The following is a 22393-nucleotide window of genomic DNA, read 5'->3' as shown; positions in this document are numbered from 1 at the left end:
TTATGTTTCATACTTTGTCATAAATATTTTCACATTTTCACCCACTCAAGTATATTTTTTAATTCGACTCTAACTATCGTGTAATTTATGAAAAATATTCTATTGCAATTTATAATGTATTGTATATTTTATCCTTATTATGGTTGTTTGATATTTTGTAATTGACATTTCTAACGTTGTTTAAACTTTGTCCCTACTCAAATAATTTTCTGACTCCGTCCCTGAAAGTACGTAGTATAAATATTGCTGCCTTGCCATTCATTTCTTCACCAGCTACCTACCCTCACCCTCACATATAATTAATAATTAAATATAATTTTAATTCATAAGCTTTTTAGTAAGGTTTGTTAACTTTGATTCTTAATATAAGATTAATGAATTATTTTTTCAATTGCTACTACGTACCTACTTTTAATATTCGCTACCTATATACTCTGTACCAATTACTTTACGACAATTTGTATTATTTTTTTGGCGGTTGTAGATAATTCGTTTTATTTATCAGGCATGTTATGACTATAAATATTGCTGCCTTGCCCTTCATTTCTTCACCCTCACATATAATTAATAATTAAATATATCTCCATTATCTCCTTCTCCTTCTCCAATCCCGCAATGGCAATCGAATTGGAAAACCATATCGTACGCCCCTTTGCCAAGTTCTCTCCTAGCTTATGGTCTGATCGCTTCCATTCTTTCTCCATTGACAATCAGGTACTTATAGTACTAACTAAATAATTAGAATATATATTTATTTGCATGTATATATAGTTTAATTAGCTCGTAACGTGCATGCATGTATATTTACATACAGGTTGCTGAAGCATATGCAAAAGAGATTGAGATTTTGAAGGAACAAACAAGGGCTACGCTGCTGCACACCATTGATGATGTGGCTGAAAAATTAAGATTCATTAACTTGCTGGAACGTCTTGGAATAGTATATCACTTTGAGAAAGAGATTGATGATCAACTCCGACATATTTATACCCACCCCGTCCGCTTGAATGATTTGGAAACCGTTGCTCTTCAGTTCCGATTGATGAGGCAACATGGTTACAACATTTCTACTGATATTTTCAGTAACTTTTTGGACGGAAATGGGAAGTTCAGAGACACCTCTGATGTGAAGGGTCTGCTGAGTTTGTACGAAGCTTCGTACGTTAGAACACGCAGTGACGATGAGGTTTTAGAAGGCGTGACCGCTTTTGCGGCGACTCGTCTCCGATCTGCAGCACCAAATCTGAAACCCAACAGCACTTTAGAAAAGCTGGTGACTCACGCCCTGGATCAGCCATTTCACACCGGTCTGCCCAGAGTGGAACATCGCTTTTTCATTTCGGTGTACCAAGAAGAAGACGAGTCTTCGAGGAATAATGAGTTGCTTCGCTTTGCCATATTGGATTTTAATTTGCTGCAAATGTTGCACAAGCAAGAGCTCAGTGAAGTCTCCAGGTTTAATATAATTTATTTAATTAATTTGTTAGTTTACTATACATATATAGCTAGCTATAATTTGTTGAACTAATTAATTAGTACATTTGGTGTAGGTGGTGGAAAGATTTGAACCTTGCAACAAAACTTCCTTATGCAAGAGATAGAGCTGTTGAATGTTATTTTTGGGCACTAGGGGTATATTTTGAGCCTCAGTATTCTAAGGCTCGAATTATGCTCGCTAAAAATATTTCAATTGTTTCGATTGTGGATGACACGTTTGATGCTTATGGTACCGTAGAAGAATTAGAGGTCTACACAGATGTCATACAAAGGTTATATATTATATTATATTATATTATATTATATTATATTATATTATATTATTTTGAAATTAATAAAATGCTAAGCTGGAATTAATTTACATCTTTTATTTTCAGGTGGGACATTAACGAAATGAATCACCTGCCAGACTATATGAAAATTAGCTATAAAGCTATGTTAGACCTTTTTGACAGCGATGAAAAAGATCTTTCAAAGGAAGGAAGATCATATGCTGTTCAACATGGAAGGGAACGGGTACATATACTATAAGGGCTAATCTATATTATAATTTGCATTATATTGGTTACTCTGATTCTAACCTATTTGTTTGCTAATAGATGAAGGAACTTGTGAGATGCTACTTTATTGAAGCCAAATGGTTTGCTGATGAAGAAGGACAAAAGCCTACATTTGCTGAATACCTAAAAAACGCATTCGCTACTTCCGCTTACTATTTGCTGTCCACGATATCTTGTTATACGTTGAAGTCAGCTGATGAGAAAGTATTCGATTGGTTAATGAAAAATCCTAAAATTCTTGAAGCTGGCGTCACCATATGCAGACTCATCGACGACATAGCCACCTTTGATGTAATTTTAGTTTAAATTAATACAATTATATGTTCATCAATCTGTCCCATTTATCAACTAACTTATTTCATTATTGCTACTCATTCTATATATTTTAATAGGGAGAAAAAGAGAGAGGGCAAGTTGCAACTGGTATTGAATGCTACATGAAGGAATATGGCGTATCACTAGAAAAGGCAATGGAAAAGTTTCAAGAATTGGCTGACCTTGCATTGAAAGATTTGAATGAGGGGCTTCTTCAACCAACACCTGTATCTCCCGAAGTTCTCTTACGCATTTTCAACCTTACTTGCATTATTTTTGTCACTTATCAGCACAACCAAGATGGATATACTTGTCCTGAAAAAGTCTTGAAGCCTCATATTGTTGCCCTACTTGTGGATCCGGTGCCGCTCTAGTTATGTTTTAATAGCACTTTGTGTTTAATAATAAAGTGTCCTATTTGAGCAACTCTTATTGAGTTATGCTAGCTAGGGCAATTATTATGTTCTTGGTCATATACAAGAACTTGTTCTCGTCTTCACTGTAACTGTTTCTTAAATTTGGTAATAAATAATTTTCGAACATCCTTTATCTTAAGGATGAGTTTAATTTTGTTTTTGTTTTAGTTTTTTTATTTTATTTTTATTAAGGAGTGGTGAATGTTAATTCATAGATTAGATGAAGGTGGTATCGGGTTGCTGCCTTAAGTGGGAGGTGAAAGGTTCTAACCTTAATTGAGGCAAGTAGTGTGTATATGTAGGTATCCCCCTTCTTTATAATAAAAAAAAAAAAAAATTTAGATTAGATTAGATGAAGATCCCTATTGATAGACTCTCGTGTAACATTATCATTATTTGATGATACAAATTGAAAATAAAAAATCTACCCATATCCATATCAACACAAAAAAAAATAAAAAATAAAAAATACATTCATTAACTATTTGAGGATATTCATACTTGTGTTTATTTTTCAATCCATTACAATTATTATTATTAGTACTATCATCATCATTGCTGTTCATATACTTTCTCAACCTACTGAAACACAAAAAGCCAACAACACCTCCACTGAGGCTCGAATTTACAACCTTCCAAATGAAAGTCTAACTCAAATACCATTACACCACATAGTCCTGGTATAATTAAAGTGTTTAATTTATATATATAATGATATAAATAATTCAAAAAATTGTTTTTTAATGATTTTAAAAAAATTAAAAACATTTTTTTTATCGCACAAGTCCAAAATTGTTTATAGTGTGATTGTAAAATTGCATGCTATAATTTCAATTTTGAGATATTATTATTATATATTTTGTGTGGCAAATTAAATGTATTTGTTGAGCATAGTGCGTGGTTATAGCCCTACCGTAGGTTTATTTACAATTGTTGTAAAATTTTAAATACGGCTTGCCCGTCATGCCTGTTTCTCTTATTATGGTTGTATTCTCTTCTCATCTCACTATCCTCGAAAGTAAGCAGAGATTTAAAAAAAAAAAAAAAATTGTAATTTTTGACTAGTTTTATTAAATGATGATAGTAATCAATTCTAGGAACCAGCTTGTGGCAATGTCATTATCTCCCTATAATGCAGGGTGTTGATTGACAATGATTTCAGTCCAAAGGTATTGAATGAATCCACTTTCTCAGTCCATAAAAATGGCAATGCCAATAGGCTACAGAGTCACAATCAGTCACTTCTTTTACATAATATTTTCAACATTGATCTTTCCTCATTCATTTTCCCGAATTAGAAATAAATACTTATAAGCGAATGCCTAATTGATATTTTGAATGAATTTCGTCACAATCAGTCACTTTCTCGTCCTTCTGTCTGATCTTTAGAGCCGTCAAAATGGACTTAGCCTGCCGAACTTTCCCGCCCCACCCGCCAAAAGGACGGGGTGGGCTAATGTTTTTGAAGCCCGTTTTAAAAACGGTTTTTTTTGCCCGTCAGCACGCCTTTTTTTTTTTAGTTATATATATATATATATATATATATATATATATATATATATATATATATATATATATATATATATATATATATATATATATATATATAATATAATAATATAAATAATAGTGTGGTTATTCGGTGACCGCGGTTATTACACCTTCATAATCGATAAATAACCGAATAGCCGAATAATCAAATTTTTTTTTTGCCTTATAACCGTTAACCGAAATTATCGATCGGTTCGGTTATCGGTTATACGTTTTTCGGTAATTATACTTACCCCTATTGTTGTCATTGTTGTCATGTTGTGATGAACAAATTTATGTTATTTTCTTATATATGAATAAGTGTTTTAAGTAGATAGCAATTAAGTTATTAACATAGTCACATTATAGTTTAAATTTTAGGGACACATCACACACGATAAAAATAAAAATAAAAACAGGCGGGCTTTGGCGGGGGCCCGCGGCCTAAGGTGGGGCGGTGCGGGCTGCCCCTACCTAGGCTCGTATTCTTGGCAGGCTTTTTAGCCCGCCCCGGCAGCCCGCATTTACAGCTTTACTGATCTTTGCTTCCGACTACAATTTTTGTTGTAAAATCTTCAAACAACAGTTTTGGAAGGCAAGAAACAATAGCTTTTTGACCCACCTAGCACCATTAAAGATTGAGTTTTGTCGGTCATAAAATGGAGTGAAAAGATACACTACTTCTAGTCATGACAAAAATTTGTGCAAGACTGTCTCACAAATTATGTCCGTGCATGAGACATTTTGAGTCTATTATTAATAATTGATATATGTTGATGGATATATTGGACCCGGAACGAACCGACCCGGAGAGACGGACCCGAGGCGCCTCGGCCCAACACCTTGGGCCGTGGCCGGGTCGGCCCAAAGCAACTCGGCCATGGGCCGAGCCCGGCCACGGACGAACTCGGTACACCCGAGCTCGTCACTATGGACCCGGCTACTGCCGAGCCGAGCCGGGTCCATGGTGGACTCGGCTAGCCCGAGCTCGGCACATGCCCGGTTCGGCCATGCCGAGTTGCCCCGCTTTGGACCCGGTCCCGGAGGGGACGCGGTCAAAGCGGGCCGATCTAACCACCCCCGGTTCTAGGGGTGCGGTTGGGGGTTGAGCTGGTATAAAAAGCTCCCTCCTTGTCCTAAAAAAGGACCCCTGATCATTATCTTACACAACATACTCTCGAATTGCTATCTTCTAGCATTATTGTCCTAATCAAGTCTTGTAATAGCTTATTAGCGATAATTAATACAATATACGGTCCCTGCGACCCACGGTCCCTGCGACCTTACGATATCTCTGCATTATATTATTTATTTCGTACATATTCTTATCCGGATTCGTTGATTCGGGCCTACCCCGGGTCAATTAATTCCATCATTGGTGTACTTGTTGAGAGGTGCTGTACCAGCTCAAGCGTGTTCTGTATTCAGTGGTCCACCGCGACCAGCTACCATGACAAGGTCGAGATCCAAATCTCGACCACACCAACGGTTCCCGTGGCACCCAGCTCGCCGCAACGGAGAACGGCCCCAACGGGGCCCCCAGCCTCCAACTGGCCGCCTTCACCAGGTCGGGGACTTGAGAGATCACCTCACCAACCATCGCAGCGGTGGGGTGCCAGCTTCCATCGCCCCTCCTCCAAATCTCGCCCCGCTACAGGAGGGGGCGGTTACCCTTTGGCAATCCTCCACGACTTTGGCTCCCCTCTCAGAGGGTCCCCGAGGAGGTGCGCACGACGGTCTGGAGGCCACACAAAGGACGCCGACCCCGCCTCCACCTCCCTCCAGGGGGCACACCGGTCCAAGCACCCGGCTACCCCGGGCACTCAACACTCAAATCGAAGAGGATGTCAACTCACCCCGACCATCGGACACGTGGGAGGGGGTGACATCCGCCAAGATCACCATCGAGAGGGTGATAGAGGGAGGTCGACCCATGTTAGGTCCGCCTTTAAGAGGCTGGGCATGCGCGTGTCGGCCCGAGATAGGTTGGGCCCAAGGCCAACCCCTAACGCACTACAAGCGGAGGAATCATGTCCCAGAAGGTCGCCAAGCCGCGGGCCCTGAGCGCCGCCGCGATGCGAGTAGGCCTCCCGAGATGAGAGGTCAGGAAACAAATGGTCGAGCTCCAAGCACCAATCATGACGAGGTCGAGCAACTCCGTAAGCGAATGAACGAGCTCCCAGAGGGGATGGTCGCGCCCCAACAAGCTACCACCTTGTTGACCCACCCCGTTGAGGGGCTCCAAAGAGGTGTCCGAGCCCTCTTGCTTGGCCCCGACGTCTCTCGAGGGGTGCCTACATTTACCCCGCCCCTCCCAAGGGGGCGTGATAGGTCGAGCACCCGGCTCCCCCGAACCCCAGGAGCTCAAATATTGACATATGTTCTTATTAACCCATGGTTGCGGTCGTGCGTGCCGCCCCCGACCTTGGCATTTACCTAACGGTAGTACATGGGGGACGCCCCACTCACTACCTAACGGAAGAACATGTTATGGGTTGCTTGCCCCTTGACAAGGTCGAAGCCAAACCGGTGGGGAGAACCTACATAGTCCCCCGTGATATACAGTTATACACTACAAGAAGTCCTTTAATGACACCTTGCTACATTAGGTGTCAGTCATAGAGGAGGTCCACAAAGGGACCCGCCCGGTCCACCCGGGGGTCCGTCCCCTCTAATGATGTTTTAAGAGGTGGAGCATCCCCTCCAAAGATGTTGCAAGAGGTGATCCGTCCTCTCCAATGATGTTTCAAGAGGTCGTCCGTCCTCTCCAATGATGTTTCAAGAAGTCGTCCGTCCTCTCCAATGATGTTTCAAGAGGTGGAACGTCTCCTCCAACGATGTTTTAAGAGGTGAAGCGTCCCCTCCAAAGATGTGGCAAGAGGTGGTCCATCCTCTCCAATGATGTTCCAAGAGGTGGGACGTCTCATCCTACAACGTTTTAAGAGGTGGAGCGTCCCCTCCAACGATGTTTCAAGTCCTTCCAACGATGTTGTAAGAATCGAGTACTCACCCGACCTCCCCAAGCGTACCCTAAGGGGGCACGAGGTCCGACCTCGCGTACCAACCCCGACGGGAGAGTCCGATGGCTTAGTCCGGCAGGACTTGGCTCATGCGAGTAGCGTACCCTAAGGGGGCACGAGGTCCGACCTCGCGTACCAACCCCGACGGAAGAGCTCGGTGGCTTAGTCCGGCAGGACTCGGCCCAAGCGGCTTGCGCACCCCAAGGGGACACGCTGTCCGACCTCGCGTACCAACCCCGACGGGAGAGTCCGATGAATTAGTCCGGCAGGACTTAGCTCATGCGGGTAGCGCACCGTAAGGGGGCGCGAGGTCCGACCTCGTGTACCAACCCCGACGGAAGAGCCCGGTGGCTTAGTCCGGTAGGACTAGGCTCAAGCGGCTAACGTACCTAAGGGGGCACGAGGTCCGACCTTGCGTACCAACCCCGGCGGAGGAGTCCGATGACTTAGTCCGGCAGGACTTAGCTCATGCGGGTAGCGCACCCTAAGGGGGCACGAGGTCCGACCTCGCGTACCAACCCCGACGAAAGAGCCCGGTGGCTTAGTCCGATAGAACTAGGCTCAAGCGGCTAACGCACCCTAAGGGGGCACGAGGTCCGACCTCGCGTACTAACCCCGGCGGAGGAGCCCTGCGGCTTAGTCCAGGGGATTAGGCTCAAGCGGTTAACATAAGGCATTGTGCTAAAAAAAAAAAAAAATCAATAAGGGAGAGCTGATTGTCCATTCAAAACGCCAAGTCAATACAATGTGTCTACCTCCCATAGGGGAAACATAAAATGTGCCCACCTCCGGGAGGGGAAGCATGTTTAACGAAGCAAAGACAAAAGGAAGTATCTCCCGGAGGGGAGACATAAAAGGTGCCCACCTCCGGGAGGGGGAACATGTTTAACAAAGCGAAGACAAAAGGAAGTATCTCCCGGAGGGGAGAGACATAAAAGGTGCCCACCTCCGGGAGGGGGAACATGTTTAACAAAGCAAAGACAAAAGGAAGTACCTCCCGGAGGGGAGACATAAAATGTGCCCACCTCCGGGAGGAGAAGCATGCTTATCGAAGCAAGGTACAAAAGGACACACCTCCTGGAGGGGGCCATAAAATATGCCCACCTCCCGGAGGGGAGTCATAAAATGTGCCCACCTCCCGGAGGGGAGACATAAAATGTGCCCACCTCCCAGAGGAGAGACACTAATGTGCCTACCTCCGGGGGGGGGGGGGGGAGGCATATTAGGAAAAGTACAAAGTGGTGGAGCGGAAGACGGAACCCATATGATAAAGAAGGGATGACGCTAATCAAGCCGCTATCAAGTCTAATCCTTGAGGTTGGGGTCGGCCACGTTGGGGTCGGTCACGTTGGGGTCGGCCACGTTGGGGTCGGTCACGTTGGGGCCGGCCACGTTGGGGTCGGCCACGTTGGGGTCGGTCATGTTGCGGTCGGCCACGTTGGGGTCGGTCACGTTGGGGTCGGCCACGTTGGGGCCGGCCACGTTGGGGTCGGTCACGTTAGGGCCGGCCACGTTGGGGTCGGTCACGTTGGGGCCAGCCACGTTGGGGTCGGCCACGTTGGGGTCTGTCACGTTGGGGTCGGCCACGTTGGGGTCGGTCACGTTGGGGTCGGCCACTTTGGGGTCGACCGTGTGGGGCTCGGACCCATGGAGTGCGACTCGTGTTACTCTCCCTCATTAATGAACCTCGGCCCAAGACGCCTCGACACAAGGAACATCGGGCCAAGAGGGGCTACCTCTTGAGCTCACCCGAGAGGAGGACGACTACCTCGTGAGCTCGCCCAAAGGTGAACTCAGAAATCAAAGTCTCATACACGATGCCAGGGAGCCCAAGACTTGTTAGTGTTCTTGCGGAAGAGAAGAAGTCCCGATTGCAATGGAATCACACCAAAGTCAGCCAAAGAGGAATGCGGAAGAGAAGAAGTCTTGCTCATGATGGATATATTACGATTGGAGCAAACCGACCCGGGAAAACGGAACAAGGAAGTATGGAATAGACCCAGGGCATAGTGGTGGGGCCCCGTGCTCGGCCCAAGGTGCCTCGGTCATGGTGAGCTCGGTCACGGGAGGTCAGCTAATTATCAACTCAGGGCAATCGCGTGGGAATCAGCTCGCAATATGTCTACTCTCTATCGTTGTCGACATATCACAACGAAGAGAGTGGGGGACTCGTGATGGATATATTGGACCCAGAACGAACCGACCCGGAGAGACGGACCCGAGGCGCCTCGGCCCAACACCTTAGCCCAAAGCAACTCGGCCATGGGCCGAGCCCGGCCACGGACGAACTCGGTACACCCGAGCTCGTCACCATGGACCCGGCTACTGCCGAGCCGAGCCGGTCCATGGTGGACTCGGCTAGCCCGAGCTTGGCACATGCCCGGCTCGGCCATGCCGAGTCGCCCCGCTTTGGACCCGGTCCCGGAGGGGACGCGATCAAAGCGGGCCGATCTAACCACCCCCGGTTCTAGGGGTGCGGTTGGGGGTTGAGCTGGTATAAAAAACTCCCTCCTTGTCCTAAAAAAGGACCCCTGATCATTATCTTACACAACATACTCTCGAATTGCTATCTTCTAGCATTATTGTCCTAATCAAGTCTTGTAATAGCTTATTAGCGATAATTAAAACAATATACGGCCCCTGCGACCTTACGATATCTCTGCGTTATATTATTTATTTCGTACATATTCTTATCCGGATTCGTTGATTCGGGCCTACCCCGGGTCAATTAATTCCATTAGAACGAACCGACCCGGAGAGACGGACCCGAGAAGAGAAGCCTCGACCCAGTCCCTTGGGCCGTGGCCGGGTCGGCCCAAAGCATCTCGGCCTTGGGCCGAGCCCGGCCACGGACGGGCTCGGTATACCCGAGCTCGTCACCATGGACTCGGCAGTGGCCGAGCCGGTCCATGGTGGACTCGGCTAGGCCGAGCTCGGCACGCGCCCAGCTCGGCCGTGCCAAGTCGGTCTGCCTTGGACCCGGTCCCGGAGGGGGCGCGGTCAAAGCGGACCGATCCAACTAACCCCTCTCCTAGGGGTGCGGTTGGGGGGTTTGAGCTGATATAAAAAGCCTCCCTCTTGTCCTAAACAGGGATACAACACACTTATTCCTGAATTACTATCTTCTAGCATTACTGTCCTAATCAAGTCTTGTAATAGCTTATTAGTGACAATTAATACAATATACAGTCCCTGTGACCTACGGTCCCTGCGGCCTTACGATATCTCTGCGTTATACTATTTATTTCGTACGTATTCTTATCCGGGTTTAATAATTCGGGCTACCCCGGGCGAATTAAATCCATCATTGGTGCTCTTGTTGAGAGCTGCTGTACCAGCTCAAGCGTATTCTATATTTGGTGGTCTACCACGACCTGCTATCATGACGAGATCGAGATTCAAGTCTCGCCACACCAACAGTTCCCGTGGCACCCAGCTCGTCGCCAACGGGAATTGCTCCAACAGGGCCCCCAGCGTCCAACCGGCCGCCTCCAACAGGTCGGGAGGAGACCTGAGGGCCCAGCTCACCAACCACCGCAGCAGTGGTGCGCCACCCCCCGTGGCTCCCGCTGCTACCGCTCCAACTCGCGCCCTCATCCAAGAGGGGGTGCCGGTCTTCGAACAAGCCTCCACGGCACTGGCCCGTGTTGCGGCGGGCCTTCGGGCAGAGGAACAGCCGACTTGGGCGCCACCCAAGCGGGCCTGCCGCCGAGCACCGTATCGCCTCCACCTCTACCTCTCTCCAGGGGGCGCAGCGGGCCAAGCGCCGTGCCACCTCCGGCACGGGCCACACAAGGGGAAGTCAACTCCCCCCGCCCGACGGGCAGACACGGAGGAGGGAGCTGCCGCCGAGGCCGTCAGCACAGTGATGATGGAAGGGCCCCAACCCAAACCAGGCCCGCCCTGGAACGGTTGGGCGATCGCGTGTCGGCTCGAGACAGGTTGGGTCCGAGGCCGGCCGCCAACGACCCACCAGCGGCCGAATCGTGCTCCCGCAGGCCGCCACGCCAAGCGTCGGGCACTCGGAGGTCGCCAAGTCGCGGACCCCGAACTCGGTCGCACGAGGCCGAGGTATTATTTTTAGTCAATATTGCTTAGTCTAATTTGTTATATTTTTCTTCGTTCAAAATAGGTTCAGAGTGGTTCATCTTTATGTGTTTGCTGTTAATAAATTATGTGAGCGTAATTTATTTATGGGCAGTATTCAAAAAATTTATTTATGAGCACAAAATATGTTAATTACATACGTATAATCTAAATATTACTTTGAACCAAGGTCTAAGATAAATCCTGACTCATGGCATAAGCGTAAAAAATGAACGAACTGATGATGGCACATGCCCAAATGGTTCAATAGGCTCAATGACACTGATGTCTTGAATAATATTTTAGTATTAGTTCATAATCAAAGATATGATCTTGTGGTCAAGTTGCATAATTATAAGTTTTTTAAATAGAAAGTCATAGGTTGAATAGAGTTTTCTTTATACGATTTCTCTCGTTATCCCAAAACAAAACAAAACAAAAAATAATCACTCAACTACCTATTTTGGAGCTAAGTTTGAATTTCTTTTTCATATGATATAGTGCTTTGTTTTTAAACTAGTATGATACTCGTGCGATGCACGGCCTATAAATTTGTAGTAGTTAATGTTAATTTTTTTTTTTTTTTACATTGTTAAAGTATATTATGTATATTGTAAATAATGGAATTAACAGTTACATACGTTCATATGGAAATAATTATTATATAAATAATTGATATATGTATTATTTTTACTCAATATTGCTTAATTAGTCTAATTTGTTATATTTTTCTTCCTTCAGAATATGTTCTGAGTGGTTCAGCTTTATGTGCTTCCTGTTAATAAATTATGTATTTGTAATTTATTTATAAGCACAAAAAATATTAATTACATACGTATATTAATTCAAGGTAAACCATGACCCATGGTATAGTTTGCAATGCTCATATAGTTTGCAATGCTCATAGCGTACGAAATGAACGAACTAACGATGGTACATGCCCAAATGGTTCAATGGCCTCAATGACAGTGAAGGCTCGGATGATATTTTAGTTTTAGTTTATGGCCAAAGACCTTATGGTTAAGCGATATAACTGTGAATTTCTTAAATGGGAGGTCAGATGTTTGAATCTCAGTGGAGACAATGACTCTTTGTGCAATAAGTTGAGAAAGTAGTATAGGTCACAAATTTGATTATTATCAAGACTTGATCTCTCGATCGAGCCCAATGCATAGACTCTTTTTTATGCGATTTCTCTCGTTATCCCAAAATAAAAACAAGAGTTAATTTCATTTTTTGTCCTACTGTTATAGAGGTCATTCCAATTTTAGTCCACCATTATTTGTCTTGCCACATTGCAACCACTCTTATGTTAAGTGTTCCACTTTTGGTCCACCGTTAACTTTTCCATCCCAAAGCCGTGAAGTCCAGGGGTAATTACATCAAGCCATGTCTAAGCTTCTCTTTATTCTTTCTTCTCATTCGCGATGATTTGCTTCTATTTGAAATGAATATTTTGAATAATGCTTGAAAGCCATCACATGGTTGCTCACACTTCCTCCACCCTTGGATCTTTAATGCTAGATCCTCTGAATCAAAATTCCAGTGAAGAAGAGGCGACGGTGTTACCGTTCAGAACTGGGAAAAAGCTCTGTTTGATACTGTGTTTCTAATGATGAGTTCGCTGCGAGGTTGACGGGAGCAATGACGTGGTCTCAGATGATCGACAAGAAGATTGCCAGAACTCCGGTGGTCGGCGAGTCGGAGACAATCAATGCGTGAGAGTTGATGCAGGATCTTGAAGACATTAGCCCTCTGAAACTTCACGCAACCATGTCCGCAGCTTCTCCTTCCATGTTTCTCCCAATCCAATGTCGTTTTATCCCCCAATTCCAAGTAAGGATTTCTGGAATTTTGCCCTAATCACCTCAATTGGAGGCTTCTCTTTGAGAAATTTTCCACCCAATCAGACTCATTAATCGCTAAAACAGGTTTGCCTTCGTGTTTCTTTCGTGAAATCGAATCAAGATTACCAGAATTAGTACCTTGATTTCCAGTTGCAAGTCTCTATCCTCCGCGACTTTGATTTCACAAAGCCTCTGCGTATGAAGGCAACAGCGTCGCCGGCAATCGCCTCCCACCAACATTCGTCCAATCGTCTCTCGATTCACACCTTGCGTTGCGATCAATTTGTTCCAGTCGCAATAGGATCTGAAGTTCCAGTCACGATCTGATCATAAATTCCAGTCACAATCAGAGCCTCATTAGCATTTCCCCCAATTTCTGTATTTTCTGGATTTTCTATAAATTCTTCTCTCCAGTTTGGAGATTTTGATCATTCTGTGGAAAGCCGACATTTTTTGTACAATCTGGAGAAATTTCAATGTCCGGCGGCCGGCCGGTCATCAGACCGCCGCAGGCCTCCGGCCACCACGGCGCCGCCGTCGCTAGGGGTGTCAAAGTGGGCCGAAGCCCGCGGGTTAGCCCGCACCCGCCCCGCAATGGGGCGGGTTAGGGCCACAAGAAATTAGGCTCGCGAAAATGCGGGCCTAACGGGCATGGTCCGCGGAGGGCCAGAGCCCGCGCGGGTAAACCCGTGCGGGTTGCGGGCCGGCCTGCGGGCCAGACCATATTTAGAAAATAAATAAATAAATTATATATATAATATCTTTTTTTTTATATAAAAAAATCATATATATAATATCTTAATTCTTAGGCAATGTGTAGATCTAACTATCTAAGAGTTCGTAGAAGGGAGAAATCCAATAATTCAATAATCCTTCGCCAATACTTAATTCAATAATTCCTAGAGTACGTAGTTCTTCGGTTCTCCCATCTCCATCCGCCTCCAACTCTATCAAATAATTACTAAAACTAAATCATCAATTCATACATATTTATGAATTACTAAATAGCCTCAAAGTCTAGCAAACATACATATTTATATATGTATTATACACAAACGAGAATTGTAGAGAGAAAATCTGAAGCCGAGAGAGAAATCGAGTGTGCTGTTGAACCCTAGCTTTGATCACCCTTCTACAGTTCTGCTGAACGCGCGGTATCGATCCCTATAACAGTAGGACCAAAAATAAAATTAACTCTAAAAACAAAAAATAAACTACTCACTCAGCTACCTATTTTGGAGCTAAGTTTGAATTTCTTTTTCATATGATATATAGTGTTTTGTTTTTAAATTTATTGATTCGTGAGACTAATTAAGTAACCCCAGAGAATGTATATTGCCATCATCCTTACCCAACACATTGATATAAGGTATATCCAAACGTAACTCGTATCAATTTTTCTTATTCATGTGGTAGAATTAATGTGCACTATGAATTTGAATTTCTTCCAAACTTTAGAGTTCCATGGATCCATAATTATATTCCTACACGGAAACAATAAACTAATTGGTCTCCCCACCGAGTTCGACTTCATTGTCTTTTATGTTTTATATATAAGATTTTTGTTTCGTAAAGTATTTGTCATGTTTAACTTCATTAATTATATATGATGTCTTTTTAATGCATTGAATTTTTTTATTTTATTTTTTTGAACTTTTTGGAATAAATATTTTCACAGTCAAAGAACTATTTCACGGATAAGATTAAAGAATACCACATTCTTAATTGGCAGCTAACATTTCACAGAAAACCTACTTTGACTGGGAAGTAAAGAAAAAAAAAAAAAAAAAAAAAAATATATATATATATATATATATATATATATATATATATATATATATATATATATTTGGTTCCTGTGAGGTCATGTCTTCCCGTACGGTCAGTGCGGCATACGTCATTGGGTATGCATAAATGCACCATACAGTGTTCGAAAATACACCGGAATGAAATGTCAAAAAATACACCACACAAAAAAAATACACCACACATAATGGTGTATTTACGAACACTGTGTGGTGCATTTATGCATACCTAATGGTGTATGCCGCACTAGCTGCACGGGAAGACCTGACCTCACAGGAACCTGACCCTATATATATATATATATATATATATATATATATATATATATATATATATATATATATATATATATATATATATATATAGGGAAGGATAATTCAGGTATGGTAAAATCTTCCCGTGCGGTTGACGGCTCAAATCAATGAAAATAAAATAAAAAAATAAAAAATAAAAACGCGTGTCTCGAAGAAAGGAGCTAAAAATGATGCACATTAAGTGATAGAAACACGCACTTTAAGTATTAGAACAACGCACCTTAAGTGTTATAACAACGCACCTTAAGTGTTAAAATGACGCACATTAAGTTTGTTCTTGAGGGTCTGAACCACCCCTCAGTTCAAAAATTTTGTTCTTCTTGAGGGTCTGAACTACCCGTGACTCACAGAGAATGGTGCACGAAGAAGAAACATGTCGCACCTTAAGTATTAGAACAACGCACCTTAAGTGTTATAACAACGCACCTAGCTTAAGTAATGACGCACATTAAGTTTTGTTCAAAAATTTTGTTCTTGAGAGTATGAACCACTCCTCAGTTCAAAAGTTTTGTTTTTATTGAGGGGAAGCATGTGCTTCATCTCAACTAAAAGCCTAAGCTAATAGTTTGGATTGCTCAACACGCCCCCTCATGTGTGCGGTGGGTTCCAAGTAACACGTGGACCGTAGTCGTTTATAGGGTGACGTAGAGATTCGAACCCATGACCTTTAGTCTGGCTCTGATACCAAATTGAAGCATGTGCTCCATCTCAACTAAAAGCTTAAGCTGATAGTTTGGATTGCGCATTAATGGTTATATGCTCAACATGAACCACCCCTCAGTTCAAAAGTTTTGTTCTTCTTAAGGGTCTGAACTAGGGGAGTAAATGAGCCGAGCAGCTCGTGAGCCGCTTGCGAGCGGCTCGGTCAAAGCTCGGCTCGAGCTCGGTCAAAATCGAGCTCGAGCCGAGCTCGAACGACTCGTTTAGTAATCGAGGTCGAGCCGAGCCTAGATATTCTAGGCTCGTGGCTCGCCTAGTCGCTCGCGAGCCATATAATACATAATATAATATAATAATAATATATAAAAATAACAATTAGAAATTAAAATTTTAAATTCAATAGCCCTAAAAGATTTCTATTATTTATGTATGAATAAAACAAAGTAGTTTGAATTTTAAATCAAAAGTTTTAAATAGGTCAAATTCAAAATCAAAATCGAGCTCGAACTCGAGCTCAAGATTGAACTCGAGTTCGAACTCGAACAAGCGACCTGCTCGAGCCGAGCTCGAGTAGTCCAAAAATTACCGAGCTCGAGCTCGAGCATCAGTTCTCAAGCTCGAGCTCGAATTCGAGCCAAGCCTCCATTAACGAGCTCGAGCACGAGCCTATCCAGGTTCGAGCTCAGCTCTGCTCGTTTACACCCCTAGTCTGAACCACCCCTCAGTTCAAATTTATTGTTCTTCTTGAGGGTCTGAACTACCCGTGACTCACAGAGAATGGTGCGCAAAGAAGAAACATAATGCACCTTAAGCACAAACTCACGCACCATAAGCACAAAACCTATGCACCTTAAGTTTCAACAACTACTCACATTAAGCACAAACACACGCACCTTAAGCACAAAACTCACACACCTTAAATTTGACCTAGTTGCAAAAAATACCAAATTGTCACCATGTTTTTTTTTTTTTTTTAAAATTTCGGTAATCCTGGACGTTGATTTAAACAAATCAATGGCTTTCCTCTCCCTGCACAACCACACCTGGGGGCTGCCACCCGCACTAAAACCTAATTATATATATATATATATATATATATATATATATATATATATATATATATATATATACACACACACACACACATATTGTGTACTTTCTTATGTTTATAGGATAACACTAAATATGATAATTAATTTTCTAAATAAAGTTATTCCCAATAAATATATTCACAATAATTACTTTATAAGAAAATTAGTTTCTGAAAAAATATATACAATGAATGGTTAAATTCTATAGAAAAGAAATAAAGGAATAACATTATATTCTATTTTTTGGTTGGTGAAAAATATAAGGAATTCATAGTGAATTTATAAAATCTAAGTACCCAAAAGATTTGAAATAAAATTTTATATTTTAGAAATGAGTAAATTTCACTTTTAGTTATTGACTATTCTGACAGTGTTATAGTTAGTTTATTGTTTTAATTTTATCACATTACATCATTGACTTTTATATAATTGTCATAATTAGTCATTGCTTAAAATTTTATTCATTTAATTGGTTAATAAAGATGGTTAACATGTAATTTTATCAATCAAAGCTCTTGCCCCAACATACAATTTATCATGCTCTGTTGTAAAATCTTTTAATTGAAATCATTACATATTAAATGGCAAAATAACAATATTTTAAAAAATAACTAATTATGGCAAGCAAATGAAAGTCAAAGTTGTAATGTAACAAAATTAAAAACCTCGACTAAATGCGACAATTCTACAATTTAGTCCAAGGACTAAAAGTGCAGACGTTATGCCATGGAACCGGGTTCAAACGGTGTTAGTACACCGTTATCTTTTTTTTTTTTTTCTTAATTAATTGCGTGATTTTTCTTCTTTATTTTCACATTTTGCGGTTTCACTTTAATTTAAGGTGAACAAAGATTTCGGACATTCATAAATTATGAATTCATGCCTGCACATTCACTTTGGAACCATGCTTACACATTCCCGTCCGAAATCACGGACATTCATAAATTATGAATCCATGCCTGCACATTCACTTTGGAACCATGCCTACACATTCACTTTGGAACCATGAGATTATGAATTTTCTGTTATAAGATTATGAATTTTCTGTTATGAGATTATGAATTTTCAGTTATGAGATTATGAATTTTCTGTTATGCGATTATGAATTTTCTGTTATGCGATTATGAATTTTCTGTTATGAGATTATGAATTTTCATTACATTCATAATTTCGGACATTCATAAATTATGAATTCATGCCTGCACATTCACTTTGGAACCATGCCTATATATTCCCGTCCGAAATCACGGACATTCATAAATTATGAATCCATGCCTGCACATTCACTTTGGAACCATGCCTACACATTCACTTTGGAACCATGAGATTATGAATTTTCTGTTATAAGATTATGAATTTTCTGTTATGAGATTATGAATTTTCAGTTGTGAGATTATGAATTTTCTGTTATGCGATTATGAATTTTCTGTTATGAGATTATGAATTTTCATAAAATTCATAATCTCATAACAGAAAATTCATAATTTGATCAAACGCGTGCCGTTAACTCCACATCCGCGAAATTTTTTTTTTTTTGTCTAAAAACGACGTCGTTTTGCCTTGTGTTCACCATTCTCGGTGAACACGATTCCATGGCATAATTTGCACTAAAAGTGAATTTACAAATATGACAATTTACATTTCACTACTTAAGAATTATTGTGGAAACGAATTTAAATTCTTTTGTCAAATTTTGATGAGATTAGTAAGAATACATAAATTTATTATTTTTTTCAAGTGTGAATTAAGGGTCGATATGGCACAAATTCTTTTCAAAAAAAATCATATTATAACACTAATTCTACCGGCCACGTGCATGGAGGCAAATTATTGTATGGACAATGATCTATACAGTGTTGTGTGGACCATAATAACAAATACATTATTCATGTATTGAATGTACATTATACAAAATAATGTATTTTCAGTATTTAAATAATATACTTTCTCTTAATATAATGTACATTTTTAATATATTAAAAATATATTATTTATATACTGAATATACATTATTTAATATTTTGATAGTATGGTCCACATAGTTGTGTAGAACATGATCGATGCATGGAGAAATAGACATGATCATGAGTTTGGACCGTTTGGTTATACAATATTCATTCAGTGGGGCCACTTAAGTTCCATAGTCACAGTCCTGTTTTGTTTACTAAATGTTATTGACAATAATCTAACAAGATGACACAAGGAATAAGTTGAAACTCTTGTAATATAAGAATTTTTAGGCTGTGGAAATCAAGGAAAGCTCATTCTTTCTTCCAAAGATCAATAATATTATACTCAGGCCAAAGATTGACACTTCCAACTTGAATGATGTATGCACTTAACTTTTCAAGAAAAGCTCAAACTACCACTAAAATCTAGAAGTCATCAATCCACATATCATGACTATTAACTTCATGCTGTCATTGTGCTTTTCAATATAATATATTGGAGAAAATTTCAATTTTGGTCACATTACTATAGGGGCATTGTTAATTTTAACGCCTGACTTTTAAAAGTGTCAATTTAGTACCTTGACTATGTAATTTTTGTCAATTTTGATCACTCTGGTCAAATTGACGGTCAAATTTAGGCGAAAAAATTTAATCCAACATTTAGTCTAGAAAGGATCAAAAGACGATTTTGCCCCTCAGATTATAGACTAAATGTTTGATTAAATTTTTTCGGCCAAATTTGACCGTTAATTCGGCCAGAGTGATCAAAATTGACAAAAAATACATAGTCAAGGTACTAAATTAACACTTTTGAAAGTCAGGTGCTAAAATTAACAATGTCCCTATAGTCATGTGACCAAAATTGAAATTTTCTCTAATATATTGTTTTTAGGGAGAATATATATATATATTCTAATAAACTCTTTAGGTAGAATATCATTATTTCAGAAAAATAGTTTATTTATAATTTTATTTATTATTATTTTTTAAAAATAATTAATTATGGTAAGTAAATGAAAGTCAAGATTATAATAATGTGACAAAATTAAAAGAACATGATTAAAGGTGACAATGCCACAATATAGTTAATGACTAAAATTGAAAATTACTCTTTATTAAAAACTAAAATTTCAAGAAAAAAATTACTTTATTTATCAAACATGATAATTTAGTTGCATTGATGGCATGTTAGTGTGGAAATAGATTGTATAACTGTTAGTTTCTTAATAAGCCAGCTCCTAACCTTTTACTTTATGCATAGATCAGTGAATTTGCTAGTCAATTCCTTAGCGAGGACGATAAATAATCAGCCTGATCCATCTATCTGATTTTCTTCTATTCTTTTTTATATTCAAAACTTGTTGTCGGGCCTCTTTAATATAAGTGGGGTCCCTTTCTTTTTTTCAAAAAAAAAAAAAATAAATACAAAATTCAAACATGATAATGTACATTTCACTACTTAACAATTATTGAGGAAAATAATTTAGTTTCTTGTCAAATTTAATGAGATTAATCAGAATACCTAGTTTATTGATATTTCAAATATAAACTAAGGGTCAATATGATACAAATTTAAAATTTTTATATAAAAAAAAAAAAAATCATATTACAACACTAATTCCACCACTGGCCGTAAAAATTGACACGATTTTTGTTATATAATATATACTTAGTGGGGTCACTTAACTTCCACAGTCAACTGTTCTGTTTTTTTACTAAATGTTATTGACAAGCTGACAAGATGACATTAGGAATAAGTTGAACAACATGTACTCCTTTAACAAATTTTAGGCTGTGGAAATCAAGAAAAGCTCATTCTTTCTTCCAACGATTAATAATATTATATGTCCTATACATCAGTTGTACATAATTCCAATGCCTTCCAGTATTCCACATCAATATTATGCAATGTTGATGTTACGTTCTATTTAAATTATGTTTAAATTTTAATTTAAATATTTCTGCTAATTTTTTTTTTAAATTCTATCATATTGTATTTAGGTTTTAATTTACTTTTTGTACTAACTTTATATTTTTTTTATTTGCTTTCCTAAATTTAATTTTATTTTTATGCTAATGTTTACATTTAGTAATTGTAATCTCTTTATTTTAATATTATAAAACTTTGATAAATTGCGTGTTTTAATAATTATGTTTATTTTGATATTCTATTTATATTATTGTTAGGAATATTTGTATAAGATTTTGATCAGCCAAAAATGCAATTTGAATTGAAAAATATTAGAATCGTCAATTTTATTATATTTACCTCAACACATCAGCAGATTGGTAATTAATTAGTAAAAAAATTTATAGAGCATGTAATGTGATTAGTAGCTCCTGAGTCAAGAATCCAGGTGGAGGAGCGTAATGAGAGGGAGTTAACAAAGGGTCTAGAATACGTGCCTTCATCAATGGTGTGTTCATCAAATTTGGGGATAAAGGAGCGAGACTACCGCAACAGTGTTGGAACAAGAAGGTGCAGAGGAGGATTGGCTTGTCTGAGTTTGAATAAGAGAAAGGATCTTGCATGTGCAGCTGCTTAGTAGTGATTCCCAGGTCCATTGAATTGTTCATAGTTGTGGTGGTGGCTTGTTGCTTTCCTTTTGACTTGTAGCCAGGCACCCACCCGAGAGGGTAACCGTGCTTCTTATAGCATTTGTCCACCGTATGTCCAGACATGCCACAATAAGTGCATTTTTCCTTCACTACATTAGGTTGTCTGCCATTGTAGGTGTTCAAAGCAGCTGAGATGTTTTCATCGTTCATGGACCCTTGCACTGCATTTGAATGATTGATCTCCTGGCCTCCCAAACTCGAGTTGGTTAGATTAATCAGCCATCACAAAGACTTTATACACTTCTGGCAAGGGATCCAAGACAATTATGTTCGATTTTAAGTTGTTGTAATCCTTATTTAAGCCTTGCAAGAATCGGATTACCTGATCCGTATCCATCTCCTTTCTGATTTCATCAACTAAGTCACAAGAACATCTTGGATTGCACTTAAATAGGGGAATCGGCCTCAATGTGTTCATCTCTTCCCATAATGCTCTGTATTTTGTGTAGTATTCATTGACAGACAACGCTCCACTGCGGGAAATCAACAGATTTCCGACCACCCAAAAGTGGTCGGAAACAGCATAAATTGGGTCGAAAACACGATTTCCGACCACTTTTCTGACCAAAATGGGGATCCGGAAAAGGCCCGTTGCTAATTCCGACCACCAGATAGAGTGGTCGGAAATAGCGAGCACATTTTTATAATCGTCAGAAACAAACGACGAGTTTGATACTTGG

The 22393-nt window shown here is 40.5% G+C and overlaps 1 protein-coding gene and 1 long non-coding RNA gene across 2 annotated transcripts; one reads left to right on the top strand and one right to left on the bottom strand.

The window, feature by feature from the left end:
• Window positions 1–600: 600 nt before the first annotated feature.
• Window positions 601–2927, top strand: LOC109158687 (vetispiradiene synthase 3-like). The gene is made up of 6 exons (XM_019306582.1): window positions 601–714; window positions 815–1455; window positions 1551–1769; window positions 1875–2013; window positions 2097–2348; window positions 2450–2927. The coding sequence occupies exons 1-6, from the start codon at window positions 616–618 to the stop codon at window positions 2744–2746; spliced, it is 1647 nt and encodes a 548-aa protein (XP_019162127.1). The 5' UTR covers window positions 601–615; the 3' UTR covers window positions 2747–2927.
• A 1981-nt stretch (window positions 2928–4908) lies between these two features.
• Window positions 4909–21190, bottom strand: LOC109158870. The gene is made up of 3 exons (XR_002050460.1): window positions 21179–21190; window positions 20338–20343; window positions 4909–4995 (listed from the first exon to the last, which is right to left on the bottom strand). It is a non-coding gene; the product is annotated as an uncharacterized LOC109158870 (long non-coding RNA).
• Window positions 21191–22393: the final 1203 nt, after the last annotated feature.

Source organism: Ipomoea nil, unplaced genomic scaffold (genome assembly GCF_001879475.1).
Source record: "Ipomoea nil cultivar Tokyo-kokei standard unplaced genomic scaffold, Asagao_1.1 scaffold2826, whole genome shotgun sequence".
In the NCBI taxonomy this organism is placed as follows: Eukaryota; Viridiplantae; Streptophyta; class Magnoliopsida; order Solanales; family Convolvulaceae; genus Ipomoea; species Ipomoea nil.
This window is presented reverse-complemented; position numbering and strand designations above follow the sequence as displayed.

Excerpts from the sequence above, each read along its gene's own strand:
- LOC109158687 (XM_019306582.1), top strand. The coding sequence starts at position 616 with ATGGCAATCGAATTGGAAAACCATATCGTACGCCCCTTTGCCAAGTTC. Across the intron at positions 1,770-1,874 it reads TACACAGATGTCATACAAAG|GTGGGACATTAACGAAATGA; the intron begins GTTATATATTAT and ends TTTTATTTTCAG. Across the intron at positions 2,014-2,096 it reads TTCAACATGGAAGGGAACGG|ATGAAGGAACTTGTGAGATG; the intron begins GTACATATACTA and ends GTTTGCTAATAG.